This window comes from Camarhynchus parvulus, chromosome 1, assembly GCF_901933205.1.
Source record: "Camarhynchus parvulus chromosome 1, STF_HiC, whole genome shotgun sequence".
NCBI lineage: Eukaryota > Metazoa > Chordata > Aves > Passeriformes > Thraupidae > Camarhynchus > Camarhynchus parvulus.
The window spans coordinates 38,652,614-38,669,816 of NC_044571.1; the positions used below are offsets into that span (position 1 = coordinate 38,652,614).

Here is a 17,203-nt window from a genome sequence, read left to right on the forward strand (position 1 = left end):
CCAGCAGCTCAACCACAGCTGCTAGAGAACCTGGGAGAACAAGTGGTGCTCAGCCTCTGACTGTAGGGGGTTAGAATATAAGAAAATAAAGATAGTGTAGAAAGTAATCTTACCCCTAAGGAGTTGCAGCTGGGCCAATTATCAAAGATTAGGAACAGGCCTGACTTTAACAGGGCACAGCTGTAACCAATGAGAAGAAGAGTGCTATAAAAGAGTGGGTTGGGTGGTTGAGAAAGAAACTGGAGTCAGTTGGCTACTTGTTGAAGAAGAAAGTCAGTGCTTGGAGGAGCTGCCTACTAGAAACACCAAGAAGGGATGAAACTTTTATGATGAGGAGATAACAGTATGGAACTCTGCAATAAGACCTGACAACAGTAAAAATGGCCAACACTGTGATGTTGCGTTGGGGCACTGGCCCTTGTCTCATGATTTTTCTATTTTAAAATGTTGTGATCACTTATATAACCTTGACCCAATTCAAACCAGTTCAGATTTTTTCATCTCTTATACCAAATCATTGGACAAAAGTAAGTCAGAGATCTGTTTCAGTCACAACAGTGCCTAGATACTAATTACACTAGACATGTAATGGTTTGACTTCTTTCCTGTGACCCTTCATCTGTGATGGGAAGCTGTACTGAGCAAGTTACAAGAACCTGAATACATACTCTGGTGACTGACAAGTCATACACAAGGATCCTTCTAAGGAGTGTCAAAGCAAGCACAGGTAATGCCATTGTAAGTCATAGTCATAGTGCTGACTCTAGTTCAGTACACTCTCAGGATCTGCAAAGGAGCCTGAAACATTATCTTCAAATTGCACTAAAAAACAGTTGGAGCTGCTGAATGTTAACTCTTCCATTTCTTGGAGAGTCTCCATTTTTTATGGGGTCTCTAGGTATTAGTATGAAATTTCTGCTGGTAGTATTTGTACTGTCATTACATAAGGATGAAGTTTTAGGAGTGTGTTAGCTTGCCCTTTGCAATAACTGCTTAATTAATGAAAACAGTGTATACCAAAGAACATCAGATAGTAAAAATAACAGCTGATGAACTTCTCCCTTTAGTCCTCTCACTTTCGAATATTTAGTTTTGCTATGAACTGAGTTTATGTAACAACTTAATTTTGTATTTTTCACAGAAATGTAACCTGGAATAATTTAGCTATCCCAGACACCCACTGTTCCAGAGAGCTAGAAGAAGGTTACCAGTGCCCACCTGGATTTAAATGCATGGACCTTGAAGATCTGGGACTTAGCAGGCAAGAGCTGGGCTACAGTGGCTTTAATGAGATAGGTCTGTCCTACTGGTAAAATCCATTTCAGTATCCATTTAAAACTGTTTTTGAAATGAATGGAACAGATAGTTCATGTTTGTGATGAAAAGACATCAAGTGCAATCAGTATTCTACTCAAGTAGAGCACATGCCAGAAAGAGAAGTTTTGCTATTTGCTTTGCAGTTATGGTATATTTTTGCATTGCCTGGGATCCCAGGATTTAAATACCTTTAAAACATGTCTTTATAAGGAGTCAACTGTTGATTATCACCAGTATGCAAATGCAATGACTAATTTCTGTTTTTTATATTTGATTCATTTTAGAGCATAAAATCCCTTCTGTTTGCCTAATTTTAGTAGTAATTCCTATGAAAAAAAATCAGAATTACTTTGCTAATCATCTTGTTACTAAGGAGAAGATGGGAGAAAAAAATGATGTCCTGTATCTGTGGCAATCTTAATCCAAACTGTGTAAATCAGAACATCAGCCAGAAACATGATTGAGAGTCAGGCAGATTTTGCAACACAGGTCCAATTTGTGTTCTGTGCAAAACACTGCAGTTACCAGGAAAATACGTTCTTGACAGCTGCAATGTGTTGTGCCATCCCCATGAGGAAATGAGTGTAGAACACAAAAGCAGGAAAGGTGGCAAGAGCATGGGCAGCTGTGGTAAGATCCACATCCAAATGGAAAATATGCAGTTACTCTGTCAAAACATTGCGGTTATTTCACATTTATTGAGCAGACAAAGGTCCAACAGAAGCCTGCAGCCGTAAATTTTCATTTCAGGACAGGTAGGAAAGTACCTTCAAATGACAGAGCATACCCACAGGCTGAATTCTTTCTGATGCACTGCTTTGACTCTGATAAGGATTTTTTGTGGTGTTTTGTTTGGTTTTTTTTTTTCATTTTTCTGGCTTGAGCTCCAGACTGTTATCCTGGCCTCAGCTGAATTGGAAGGTAATGAAAAGGTTTAATGACTGAAATCCAAAAGGTTTTTTGAGCATTGAAAGCCTTTGTAGCTGAAATTGCTTCAGTTGGTTCCTGAATATTCAGGTTTCTGGATATACACAATGAGCCACAGAGTTTCAAGGAAGTCTCAGTGTCCTGCTACAAGTACTCTGGGATACCAAATAATTAATGAACAAAACCTGCCATTTATGTCCTTTCTTTTCACTTGTGAGAAAGGGAGAAAAACCTGATTTCAGACAAGCTACCTTCTGTTCCCTTTGCAAGTCAGAAGTGTACCATTTGTTCCAGTACTGTTAAATAGATAACACCATAGATAGTACCAAATCTTCTATAATTTTTTTCTTCTGTAGATCTCAAAGGATAATCCTTTCTTATCTCTCAGTCAGCCTTCAGATTTACTGTTATGCCTGGATGAACATGGGCTGGGTTCACGCTAGAACCTAAAACCATCCACATTCAAATTCTGTAGTTCCAGGTAGTTTGGGATAGGGATATTGCCAGAATAATTAGGCCTCAGATTGAAATCACTCTTCTTATCTTGTTATGAGAAAAGTATTTTTTGGCATTGAAGGGTGTTGTTCCAGCTGCCCACCAGGGAAAACTAGTTGCAGTGTCTTAGAAAAGCTTCAGTGGGTAGAAGAGTTGAATGAGAGTGCTTAATAAAGGACACCAGCTTGTTTTTAATGATGGGGACAGGTTGGCAAAGACAGGTGAAATACTTTATCCGTGGATGCCTTCAAAACAGGCTAAAAAAACAGGGCTGAAACTCTGGTCTCCTGAGTCATAGTGTTGTGCCTTATCTATATTTATTTGAGTATTGCATTTTAAAGGTCAGAGATTGCTAATAGACCTAGGAGACTTATAATTGATAAGTTGTTTCTTGTCTAGAAATAGGGAACCAGGATATAACACTCCTCAGAACAGTAGCCAGAAGTTAAATTGAATATCAATTGAAGGCTGATAACGAAATTTTAAAATACTGGGTAAGACACAGAAACTTTCCCAAAAAGTGTTAAAGAAACTTCCTCAAATTAGGATTGTTATGAACAGGATTATAACCTGCAAGTTCATCAATATTTTATAAATATCCATTTTGTGATGCATCTTTTTGTGTATGGGTAAGTAATTAAATAAGTATTTTCTGTGTAATTACATTACTTTTTTGGTACATTCATTGGTATTTCATTTGCAGATATTATGATGCAGCCTGTCCTGTTGGATCCTCAAAGCTATCATTACAAAAATCACAAGAGTGTAGCAGTTTTGCAGCAACTGTATAATTAGTAACTCTTAATTTGTGGCATATAAGTACAAGCTATGAATATTTGAATTTGATAATTTCTGGTTTTTTTCTTCTCTTGAAAATAAAAAGGAGGGATTTTTTTTTCAATTTTATTACTGGGTGATGGCCAAACTGTCCTAAACAGATAAAAGTTATCAGAGTTTTTAATATTGTGAATATGCCAATTAGGAAGCTTGGTATTTGGAAAATACCTTGATTTTGGCCATGCCCTGGTCCCATTTTTATAAGTGGCTTTGACTTTAAAGGATGAAGTTGGAAAGATGATAGTGTAAGTCTTGGTACTTATTTAAATAAATAAAATATATTTCTTTTCCAAGTTTTCCATTTTTAATTTTGACATGTTCTATTTATCTGTTTTATGTATGTTTTCATGCAAGTATATACGTATTGTTTAAGGAAGAACATAGTTATAGACTACTGATAAATGTGAAGTTATCTTGTCAAAATAATTTAGGCCATCTCCCTCTGATGAGAAGCAGACTTCATAGTCTTTCCAGGGAACTTATTGTGTTGCTTCATTGTCTGTCCTCTTAGGAAGATTTTCATAAAGTATAACCTGAATCTTTCTTCTTTATGGAATTTAAGATCATAGTTTCTCACCTTATTCACTACTGGCATGGACAAAACCTTAAAAAAAAGCTTACCTGCATCTTTCATTATACTTTTCATATGGCTCTAAATGTTTCAGTCTTTTGCTAGAAGATTTATATTTTATACCTTGAATTGTTCTTACTCTCCTTCTCTAGATCTTCTCTGGCTGATTCACCACCTAGCTGAAATGCAGTACTGTCAGAATACCCCAGCAGAGCCATTATATTGTGTGGTTTTAAGCTCTGCTACAATTTCTACATCCCAGTGACATGTTTTCCTTTTTATGTTTTTCCAATTTATTACAGCCCTTGTGTCCTACTGAAAGACCTGCCATCACTGTTTCCCATCCTTTGTTTACTTATATATTTATTTTCAAATGTAAACCCTTGCATTTGCCTCTGTTGAATAGCATACTTCCTTTTGTTTTTCCAGACTATTTCTTCAATTTGCAAATCTACAGGAGTTTTGTCTCCTCCTGATTACTTGCACCACCTTTAATTTACTTTTATCTTTAAATTACATTAGTATAATTTATTTTCAAACAACCAGATCAAGAGTGAAAAAATAAATAGAACCAGACAAAGATTAGACTCAGGAACTTTGTTTGACAGTCTTCTTTTCTGACGGTGTTTCATGAATAGCTGCTGGTAAGGACACCTAACAAATGGTTTTGCACCCATCACAGAGCAGTGTCACCTAGCCATATTCTTATGTGTTGTTGTGGTGAGACAATGTTAAAAGCCTTTAAAAGCCTTTCAAAATATGTAGTGTTTCCTTTCTCTTTACAAAACTTGGCTCTACATTTGTACAGGAATGATACAGGAAGATTTGTGCTGTAGATTCATGTCGCAGACATCTTTTCATAAAAAATCCTTTCCTTAGGATTTTTCCTCCTGAGAAGCTGAGAGCCCTCAGGAACAAAATGTAAACAATGATTATCTGCTGCTGTGGAATGCAACAGGTGGATCTGTGATTGGTCTCATAGAGCTGTTTGTAATTAATGGCCAATCACAGCCCAGCTGGCTCAGGCTCTCTGAGCCACAAACCTTTGTTATCATTCCTTTCTATTCTTAGCTTAGCTAGCCTTATGGTGAAACCTTTTCTTCTATTCTTTTAGTATAGTTTTAATGTATAATGTAATATATATCATAAAATAATAAATCAAGCCTTCTGAAACATGGAGTCAACATTCTCATCTCTTCCCTCGTCCAAGAACCCCTGTGAACACCGTCACAGGTTCTCAAGTGCCTGCACCCTTTAATGTACATTAATAAGATTAAACTTACACCAGATGCTTGTGAAGATTATTTTTCCAACATGAGCCACATCAGTATATATCTACAGCAAATGCCTCTGTTTTTTAATGTACATATTTCTAGATTGCACGTAGAATTAAATAAACACCGATTAGTATTGCCGGCTTTGCGAGTGTAATCTCTAAAAGTGAGTTACTAAAATCCAGGGAAGTTCTGTCTGGCAGTACCTCTGGAAAAGTTACAAGCAAAAGTCACAGAGGTCTGTCTCATAACTGTTCATGAAACTAAAGAATTAATGAAATATGATGAACCAATTAGCAAAGCTCTCAGTACCTCAAATCCTTTTGTTTCAGAAGTTCTGAAATAGTAAGGAAAGAATTATACTCCTCTAGGGTGAGCTGACTTCAGCTTCATCAGGTTCCACCTGATGGGAGGCTACAGGAAGTTCCTGCTTTCCCACAGTAAATTGCTCATGAACACAGTAGAAATCCAAGTACTCTTTCCAACAGTTAGACACAGAACTTGGCTTCTTTAGTAGGTGTTGTTCTTACACAGTGTGAGCCTTAATATAAAATTGAATCTTTTATTCTTCAGGATGCCTGGAAGATTTTTTTGAATGCTACCTGTTGGGCTGAGTGGAAGTAAGAGAAAGGATATGAATGAAAGGCTTGGCTGGCTGTGTGGATGTGGGTAGCAAAATTCCTTGCTATTGTGTCTACCTGTATGGTATTGACAAGCTCTTCTCTTTCTCAGACTTCTTAGCTGGTTTTGACTTGGGCTTCTATAGAAAGGTTGATGTTTTCTTCATCTTAGAACAGCCTTCAGCCTTGTCTCCCACTGAGAGCATCAGGTACATTCACAGCTAGCCTGTTTCTTCTTTCTGATTTTATTCTCTTCTTCTCTGTTTTTTCCCTAGCTATGTTTAATTGCAGAGGGTGTAGCTGAGAGTGTGACAGTATTATGAAGTGCGTAAAAAAAGTTCAGCTAAATATTGAAAAAAATTACTTTTTTTTGTGAACAGACACTACTAATTGTAAAAATTATTAGTCATATGATTGTATTTGTTTAAATATTTGCATCTGATGTACCTAAAAAGCATAAATATTTGTTGGATTAAATGAGAGCATACAAGTCTTGGGAATTAGAGGGCTATAACAAATACTTCTACCTTACATCTCACTGTTTATCTGAATGTGCATCTACCTTTAGTCGATATTTAGCATGGCCGCAATTGCTCTCAGGGCCACACTAAGGATGCTGGCAGAGCTGTCTGTGTGGGTGCTGATGAAAAGGGTGCCTCCTGGATGCAAATATGTCAGACTCCTCCCTGTTGTTGGATTCTGTACAGATTTCCTCCTTACCTGCACTTTCCACACAGTACAGTATCTTTTGCATTCAGGTTTTTGTTACATCAGCTAGTAATCATTCCATGTGCCTCATGGGTGCAATCATCTGCAATCATCTACAGATGTAGACTTGCAGCACATCAGTGATTTTACTCTTCACATAATTCTGGAGAAGGTTTTTTCATGATTTACAGTGCTACGTATTGCTTCAAATAGTCTCAAAAGGAAAAGGAAGTCCTGAATAAAGATACCTAAGGTTTAAAAATATTCCACAAAGTAAGCAAGAGAATTTTTAGGTCGTGAGAGATCATTCTGAAAGGAGAAGATTTAATTCTATCCTTATTATCAACCCATCTACCAATTGCTACGGCCAGTACCCTATTAAATGAGACTAATTACTTCTTGTACCGGCAGAGAGTGTTTGACAAAGACTACCATATTAATGGCCATTTTACATATAGGACAGAAACACACATATTCCATCGCAAAGAAAACAAATGTTGATGGTAAGGAGTGCTTCAAAGCCCATATATGAAGACTGCATCTGTATTAGCATTACTTGCCTTACAGCAGAAGTGAACACTGTTCATTGGCACAGTGAGCCAGCAAAACCATCTGATTTATGGCCTGTTAAACAGCAACAGAGCTTTGGGTATCAGATATTTCCTGCTTTATTAAAAGGGCTTCTTCCTTCTAATGTGGGACCCAGAAGTTATATATAAGGGCCTTTTTAAGATTGGTAACTATATGAAAAAAGTTTGTATTACTGTGAAAAATGTCTGCCATGGCTAGATATAAATATATTTATATATATTTAATTTAGAATTTAATGTTTGTGAAACAAAACTTCACAGTGGGGTCAAATTTCCTCAATTTGCTTATAGGTATTGTTGTAATAAAATACTCATGCAATGATCAATATAACCCCTTTTTTTATGCACAAATTGAAATTTTATCTACCAAACATGGCAGTTGCTTTGGTTCTCAAGTAACTCATATGGAACTACAAGTTCTAATAGGATGGGGAAAATACTTGTGCATGTGCAACCCTTTGGCATTGCAAAGGCATTGCTCTTAGACCAGAAGATTGGGTGCCATTAGGTCCATTGTTCAGAAGGAAGCAATTAAGATTAAGTTAGTGTGCTGTGAATGTGGATCTGCCACAATCCATTAAGTACATTTTCCATGAGATATTTTAATGTTTCCAAGAGATTGGGAAACATTCTATCTCTTGGATTAGAATTCAGAATGGCCACAGAGTTTGTTGAGTGGTGTGATGTCATAAACACTTAACAAAAATCTGGAGAAGGAGGAAGGATGCTCACACCAGTCTAAAATAAATGCTGAAAAGTGAGTCTAAATCAGATGCCAAATTAGATACTTCTAGAAACTGCAAGCATTCAGAGCTACAAGTCCATTTGTTTATGTGGACATCTATATGATTAATTTGATACAAAATCTTAAAGCTAAAGTAGATATGACCCATGTTTTTCTATAGTAGTGCAGTGGCCAAAGCAAGAGACCTCCATTCTGGAAGGATGCCCTACTAATCTCTATGCGTGGGCTGAGCAGTGCATGGTTCCTTCCTTTTTCCTCTGACTCTGGGGCAGCAGGAATTCCTGCTGCAGGCATCTTAGGAAAGCAAGCAATTGGAGGCTGGTTCTAAAGGAAGTTCTATAAAGACTTTGTAATTCTTCTGTGAAATTATGTCAAGTTTGTCTCCATGGACCACCTCACCCCAAGATGGATAAAGCCACCTTTAACGCTTAGGAGGCTGAATGTTAACAAGGCATACCAAGATGAAAGAGAGCACTTGAATATCTGATTTGACATTCCAGGTGCCTCTGGATGAGAAAAGTGCCCTTCGCTGGTGGCAGAAGCTGACCTTTTACTCTGTCACTACCCACCCACTGGACCCAGGTGGCTTGGCTCTTTGTGACAGGATTAGCAGCCACTTGGTCTTTCCAGGTCCCTGGCGTAGGCAAGAGGGGCAGGCGGATTATGATTGATTAGTTGTCCTAAGCAACTTGCCTTCTTTACCGAAGCTCTGAGGCTTCAACCTCCATGAAAAGCAGTTAAATATGGGTTGATGAGCAGAATAAACTTTATATTGGCAGGTTGTTTGTTCAAAGTAGGAGATATAGCTGATAGTGAAAAGGATTGCAAGGGTTTTTGTCAGACTTCCAACATGTATCCTTTGTCCTTTCACTGCTCTTTCACACAGTCGTGTCTCATGAATGAACCTGGTGTCACTTTGCACAGACATAGAGGGCCAGAAATGCAGATCAGCATCACCACTGCAGCCCAGATCCCTGGGCTCTGAGTCATTTGGTATCTGGGATGATAGAAGGCAGTGAGGGGATGTCATTGTTTAGTCAGAGCCTCCATTTAATTGTACTCATTAAAGGCTGAATGGTTGAGCTCTTACGAAATAAGCATTGGTTCAATAATGATTTCATCAAAACTTTCAGTCAGACTCTTAATCTATGGCTGATATGTATGCTTGATACATATATTGAGTCTTCATGCTCTTTTTATCCTAGCAAGTATATCATAGTATTAAATACTTTTATAAATGGGTCTAATTTATTCCGCTAATGCAGTGCTTTGATTGAGGTACTTTCATGCACTGTGTCTAGTAAGAAGCTCTCTTCATCCATGACTTCAACCTGTGGAGTTATTGTGTGGTAACATGACAAGTGATAGTGATGTTAATGTGTGAAGGTGGCAGAATGTAATTAGGGAAGCCATTCAGATTGTCTAGTAATGAAACACATATTTTCTAAATGTGAGCCAAAATGACTTAAAGCATGCCCCATTAGTCCACTGATTGAGAAACCACAAGAAATCATTATTTCAGAAATGGTGATAGATTTTTTTATTTTTTTCCATTGGAATTCCTTCCTAGGCCTTGCAGACAGAGAGCAATAGAGCTCTGACACCAGCTGAGGCACTGCTGTGGATGTCTCCATTCAGTGAATTTCACTTATTTGTTTTACTGCTAATTAACATACATAATTAACATAATCACTCATTCGGGTACTAAGAACTAAGGAGGGCAAACATTTAAGAGACTTATTGCTTTTGAGCAGAAACAAAAATGAAGACTAGGCAAAATTACCTTATCAAAGTGTGCTTAGAGGACACAAATATTCCCAGCCTTGGCAGTGTCCATGGCATGTGCCTATGTTGCATTGCATGGTAAAACAGAGTCTGGTAAACCAACACCTTGTAGATAACAGACAGCAATATTTTTTTCCCTTGGCCTATCCCCACATTCTGCAAATTATGTTTTGATCCTATTTGTGCACCTTTTGGATGATAAATATTAGCAGGAACTTTAGCTGCATAATTTTCCAAGTGGAAAATCATCAGTTCTGCAGTTTCCACAACTGTGCTGTTGTGGGGTGTGATCGTGGTGGTCCACTGCTTCTATGGCAAGAATGTCCCATCTTATGCTTGTCTCTTGACCCCCTTAAATGAATGCTTATGGTTCATTTCTTTATGAACTTCAGCTCAGCTCCAAATAGAGGTGTCTATGTTTTATCCAGATACAGTGCTGTGATAACATTTGTGCTGCTACATTGGCAGGGCCCAAAGATGCTCATAATGGGTTGTTGATTCTGCAAAAGTTTTTTTTATTTGGTGACAACCCCATCCTCATTATAATATTCCATTCCCATTTAGATTTCCATTCTCCATGTAGATTTAAGTTTATTTGAAGTTTCATAAATGTTATAATCACACTAACATGTCTTTAGGCATTTCCCAGGATGACTGGCTAGCAGCATTTTAGAAATGCTGATATCCTCAGTATGGAGGTATCTGCTGAGCAGACACCAAGGGATTGGCCCTTATTAACTGACTTCCTTTGGTCATAAATATATATATATTTGGGTTTTTTTGTAAATCACTTGCTCCTGTAGCCTGGCAGGACAGGGATCACAGCCCTCTATTAACTATATATGTAAGTGCTTACCTTATAGATACTTTCAAAATACAGTTTTTCTCACTCAATAGTTATGGAAAAGGTTTATAGAAAGCAGGCCAATGCATGTGATTCACTGTTTCTTCCTGCTAAAGATGAGATATGGTAGTTAACAAACAATGTGACACTGATAGAAATTTTAAGATGAGTGGCAATTAGCTCTGCTTAGCCAAAATTCTGTGGCACATGGCAAAATTATTATTGCTATAGGACTGAACAGGCCTTTCAAACCTGAATGTTCAGTGGAAAACCAGTGACTTTAACAAAAGGTTATATCTCAGCTGGTGAGCTTGCATGTCTGAGGTCTTGGTTCTGTATACTGTGTCTGTTGCCACCTACTGTTGTGAGCTTGTACCAGTATTCCTGCTTGATCCTGTGGGAGAAATCCATAATATGTGGACAAGAAGGCAGCAGCTGCCCCACTTCCCTGCAGCTGAAGCACCATTGTCCTGCCACTCTACAGCACGCACTGACTGCTTAAACTGCTTGTACTCTGTGGGTCCACAGACATGCATGATATGTAAATATTGTCTGTTACTCATGGTCACAGTGAGCGCTTTGTATTTCTGTGTTAGGGATACCTAAACCCACAGAGGATACTAAGACAATACTTCTGATTTTGGACAATGGAGAAGTGGTCTGAATTAAAAAACAAACAAGCAAACAAACAAAATCAAACAAAAACCTGAACAAAAGCCAAAACAAACAAAGAAATAAAAACAAACAAAACCCCACACCCAAACAAATAAACCAAAAACCCCACCAAAACAACACTGAAAACCCCCTTCCTTTAGTATTTGATGTTCCTGTGGGCTTGAATTTTCTCAGTTAAGCCATTTTAGTTTCCTAGTTAATTAAGACTTTTTAAGCAGTGGATTAGGAAAAAAAATGCACAAATAATGTCTGTAGAGTTAGCTCTTACACTAACAAATGGTATGTGGGAAGTTGTAGAGTTTTAGAAACTTAGAGGAATTTGAGCAGCTCTCCAGAATTTTAATTTATTGCCGTGTTAATCCCAAAGTAATTGAGTCTTGCATTAAACCAGGCAATCAGGTGAAACTAATGTGAATAGATTAGTATAGTTGCACTGACAGTCACAGAAAACTTTACTGCTGCTGAGAATCTTCAGTGGAACATTCCCCTGCCATTTTGGGGTGTTCTGTATTAGTGTTGGTGGCTAAATAGGTGAATCTATAATGAAATAAAACCAATTCCCAGAAAACTTCTATTTTTCTTTTGTTCTCTATTTTATTTGTAACTGTGGACCTTTCCTGGTGGGCAGCTTTTGCTATTTTGATGTATCGTCTGTGTTGTTATGGTATGCTGCACATCACTTGTCCAATGTCTGTGCTGTGCACTTCTTTCTATCATCTTTCACTCCCATCTGCTCCTGAGAATGCAGATGGGAGTGAAAGATGATAGAAAGAAGTGCACAGCACAGTGCTTTTTGCACTCTGAACTATTTTGGTTAAATTTCATTTTCAAAGTAATTATTTTTGAAGTTTCCTTATAATATGCTATCTAATAAATACTTGTGTTACAGTGATGGCAAAGATGACAATGTTAAAAAAATTATAATTCATACTTGCTGATGTTAGGTAAAAGGCCCACAAACTGTCACTGATCTTAAGCTGAAAAAGGCAAAAGAGCAAAATGTGGCAGAAAGGCAGACTTATTAGAAGGGTATAAGAAACTGAAAGTTGAGGCAGGTCAAATGCAAGTTTTGCATCTTGTTAGGTTTTTATGAGCTGTAAGCTATAGCACCTCAGATGAATTGATGCCTTGTTGACATAAAACTTTGTATACTGTTTGTTAATTTATCTGAAGTAGCATAGTCTAAAATTCTATATAAGTATGTTTTCTCCTGAGATTGGTAGAAGATCAAAGTGTAATTAAATTAAAAAACAAACAAAACAAAGCAAACAAAAAAAAACCAAAACCAAAACCAAAACCAAAACCAAAAAAAAAAAAAAAAAACAAAACACCAAAAACCAACCTCAATGCAGTAGAGCCTTGGAGAGCTCACTGGCACCAGCACAGCTGTTGGGTACTTAGTGAACCACTTAAGTATCTCCACCCCTTGCTCCTGCTCCTGTGCTGCATCTCAAGAGGACAGACATATGTACCACAACATAAGAGTTTGAGGAGGCCTGGATTAGAGCTTACTGGGAAATGTGGTGCTGGAGACTTTGCAGCTGGCTCTGCAGGATACAATCTCCCAGAGAGCACCCCTAGCTGGGGACAACCTTTGCACTGGATCCCCTGGAAACCCTTCAGCCTGCCAGTGCCCACTGCTGTGTGTGAGTTACAGGCAGTGTAAATGCTATTTCCACAGCGACTTTCTCATGGTTACTTTCTACTGCGCCTTCTCTAGCACAGCAAGGCCTCCCAGCATGATTTTATGCTACATGTTCTGTGAAGGCAAAGGAGGAAATTTGCTTTTGAACTGCTGCTACAGTTTATTTATAATTCCTATGGAAAGCGTGAGATAAACCACTCAAGTCTATTCTCTTCAGTGACATTTCTTTTTTCCCACTGCAGAATGCTAACCAAAGGGTCAGACAATTTGAGAGGCTAAGTAAAGCATCCAAGGGACATATGTGTGCTAGGAATACCATGGTCAAAGATAAATAAATGCACGCTAAGATAGTTTTCTTAATGGGGATTTACTAAGGAAACAAATAGAAAGAGCTGCTTCTAGCAAAACCAACCTCCCAGCCCACCAGTTTTCACTCTTCATGAGAGCTGAAGAAAGGCTTATGTCAAAGACAATAACTGTTTGTGTGGATAGCTACTCCACAACTCACAATCTGACAAGGAATGAAGAACAATGTGAAAAAATAGAAAGAGGAGTTAAAGGTGTGGCAAGTATGTGAACAGCCTAGAAACACAAGGTGTGACTAATTTCAGCTATGCTAAGGAGCAGAAAACTCTTAGCCAACAGACAGAGAATGAAGTCAAGCAATTAGAAACCTGTCATTCCATACCAAGAAAATTAGATCCTATTGGTTTAATTATCAGTCAGTACCATTAAGACAATGTAGTACTGCATAATGAAAGCTGCAGTTGCTGGGAATAGAGGTAATTGTTTTCACGGTGGAAGATTTTCACTTTCAGACAAGAGTTGCAGGATGTGACCGGTTTACAGGCTTTGACCTTCAGCACTTGTGTAATGCATGGAACACATGGTTTTTTACATTGTCTCCTGAGATTTCATTATTAGACATAATTTTCATAAAGTTGGTGAAAATAAGCAAAACTACCGACTAAAAGTACAAAGTGCAATACTCATGCAACATGCCCTCTATGACTGTAATTAGAGCAGTTTACCAAATAATTTTTGATTTATGACCTTTGATTTGATAACACAGGGCCAGCTTCCAGCTTGACTTTCCCCTCTCTGCTGGGGAATAAGGGGAAATAATGCTATTCCAGAAAATCAAATTCACAGATGGCTACTCTAGGTGGGAGAGCACACACAGAGCAGCAGCTTAGGTGTGACTCTCCAGCACAGCAGCTTATCTGTGGTAACTGGCTTCATACATGCTGCTACCCTGTGGCAAATGTGTAATGCCGTGCTCCTTCTTCATTAAATAGTGCACAGTCTCACTTTATTATTCTGTTACTCAAATATTTAAATACTGAATGTTTGTTTTCCCATGTGTCTTTTCTCTATTGTTCTTAGAGACTTTCAGTAGCTACTGTATTCTATGCCATTGTCAATGTCATTGCATTGCCCTGTGAAGAAATTCTTACACAATATCTAGAATGCATTGAGTGGTATTGGAAAAGATCTAGGGTACAAGCTAAAAGAATAGTATAATATTTTGGATCTGCTGTGAAATATTGAAATACTTCTTTAAGAATTGCAAGACCGTTTACTTACAGTTACTGCCTTTCTCATAGCAACTGGGAAAGAATAGGAATGACTTGAAAGACCAAAATCTTATCTAAGAACATTAAATACCTTGTGTATTCCTTACTCTGATCGTAAGTTTTGGTTGTAAACAAACTGAGAGCTAGATCTTGCAGTATCTAGCAGGTGATCTGACTAAATTTTTTGAATAAATCTTAAACACATCTTACAAGTAGTTACCACTTCTCTATTACTCTATACTTAGGTCACAGTGTTGGAAAATATATCTTGATCTCTTTGCCATAGCAGCATTTTTGTTCCATGAATTGTTTCAATATGCAAATAGTTGCTATTTTTCCTAAAATATCTACAGATATTTTCAGTCAGCAGACTGCTTAATTGTTCTAGCTACTTTGGAGGTATTCCTAAATATTGAGCAGATTTTAAGACTTTTTGAAGATATGGAATTCTGTCTCCAGAGAAGGACTGATGGCCATCTTGGGAAATGTCAACATACATCTCCCATACTACCATCAGCCTTCTCCACTCTCATCCAAAAAGTCTTTTAGAAGACTTTTAGAAGACTTCTTTTAGACATCTTCTTCTTTTCTTCTTCTTTTAGAAGACTTTTTTCCTCTTGCCTGTTTTATCCTCTACTTTTCCAACAAATCTGTGCTATTGCCACCTTACTGTGGAGAGTACCATAATGATCATTACTTTGTCTTATTTCATTGCTGTATCAACCCTGAAATTAAGCATTGCAATTCACATCCAGAAATGAGTTAGCCATACAACAGTATGACCTTTTTCTTTCCAATATGAAGAATATTGCAGTAACTAAGCTCCAAATTTTGGCACTTAATTTACACAGCTACAATGAACTTGGATGACTTTGAGCTCATTTCCAGCTAAGCTGCATGCATTTTAAATTAATGATACTGAAAGAATTTAAATTATTTCTTGCATAAAATCCAAAAAAGTGAAAACAGTTAGAAAATCTACTGTGAGAAGGCTTTGTCAGTCATCATTGAGACAGGGGCATCTAACTGTTAATGGAGCATAGATGCTCCATGGTAATGTGTACAAGATAAAAACTTCAGAAATCTGTTCTATATCTCGAGGAGCTGACTCTACACATAGCTGATTCATCTAGACAGAAGTTACCCCGGGGCTGACAAATTCAAACAAGATAGATTAGTCACAACAGGACTTCTGTATGTCTCTTCTGATAAACTGTGGTATTATTTTCTTCTAATTACCTGCCTGTGGCAGGTTTTGCATGGTTTTTTATACTGGTATGTGTACTACTTACAAATCCTTCTGCATTAGCCATTGCTATATTGTACAGGTTAATATTTTTCTTACATTTGTTTTACATCTGATGTTTTAGGCATTTTAATTAGAATTCTGAGGTTAAGTGACAATTAATTAAATGTCTACCTGCCTCTCTCTTTGTGGCAAAATGCTTTAGTTGAATTACTGTTTAATCTAGAGCAAAGTCCATATGCTTTTTTTTTTTCATAATTCTGTCATTACCTGGATCTTTTCTTTTTGTCCTTATTAGCAAATACAAAACTATGTAGCAATAATGAGGATTCATGGAAGGATAGTAGTGATGAATGGAAATTGCATCCTTTGAAAAGCATTTAAAAGTTCAGCACTCTACAATTATTATACCATAGCCATGAATATGTATTTTACTGGCATTCACAAAGCAAGATGGTAAATGCTCTGGAAATAGCTGAGGATATTGACTGCAGTCATTTGAGCATTAAGAGAAATTCTGAAGAGATTTTTGGAGTGTCACAGGAGAATATCAGTTTTGAATAGTTGCTCTGGGAAGGTTGTAGGATTAATTTTATAGATGTCTACATGGTAATTTCAAAATCAGATTAGTCTTTGCAGGCTTTTCCCTGGTCATTTTATCCACTGAAGAATGCTTCTTTATTGTGTCCTTATTCAAACTGTAGTTCGCCTGTTTCCTAAAGCAGTCTTAAACCTAGGTGAAATAAACTCTTTCAGTTACTTCATACCTGTCTGTTTCTATTCTCTGCTCAAATACTTTACCAAATTGTTCATATATTATGCTTAATGTTATACCAGACAAACAAGTGTCTATTTGGCATGTCTAGTTCTAGATGTTTTCTGATTTCATTCATTCCTTAGAAATGCTATGAAATCCATAGCACAAACGCTTTCATAGACCTGTGGACTCTTAAGATCTCCAAGAGCTGTGACCTCTTTTTCTTTTTCTTTTTTTTTTCCTTCATTTCTAAACATGTTTGGTTCCTTCAGTCCTTACTTAAGTAGTCTTTCATTTCAGTTAAATATTAGAATTATAAGTGGATTTGACCTGCTATGCTGACAGCAGCTTTTAGAGTGTTCAAATTGTTAGAGATTCTGCAGTGAACATTTTTGACCAAAGTATAGAGGTATTGTTAGTTTTATATGCAATTCATTTTCCACAGACAGATGCACAACTGCGCCTGTGTCCACAGTGTCCTCAGGCACAAGGGGGAAGGTGCAACTCAGGAACTGACTTTTCACTGGAGAATTTCAGTGCAATTCAAAATGAACACATGCTCTGTAACAAAACCAGACACTGTACTAAAG

General features: G+C 37.4%; 1 protein-coding gene across 5 annotated transcripts in view; it reads left to right on the forward strand.

Moving 5' to 3' along the window:
• The window catches only part of NALCN (sodium leak channel, non-selective), a 228,007-nt gene that overhangs the window by 51,022 nt on the left and 159,782 nt on the right, over positions 1-17,203 (forward strand). For all 5 annotated transcript variants that reach the window (XM_030943111.1, XM_030943136.1, XM_030943144.1 and 2 more), the window contains exon 7: positions 1,142-1,296. In XM_030943111.1, the coding sequence (XP_030798971.1) occupies positions 1,142-1,296 (155 nt within the window). The remainder of the gene's footprint in view (positions 1-1,141; positions 1,297-17,203) is intronic.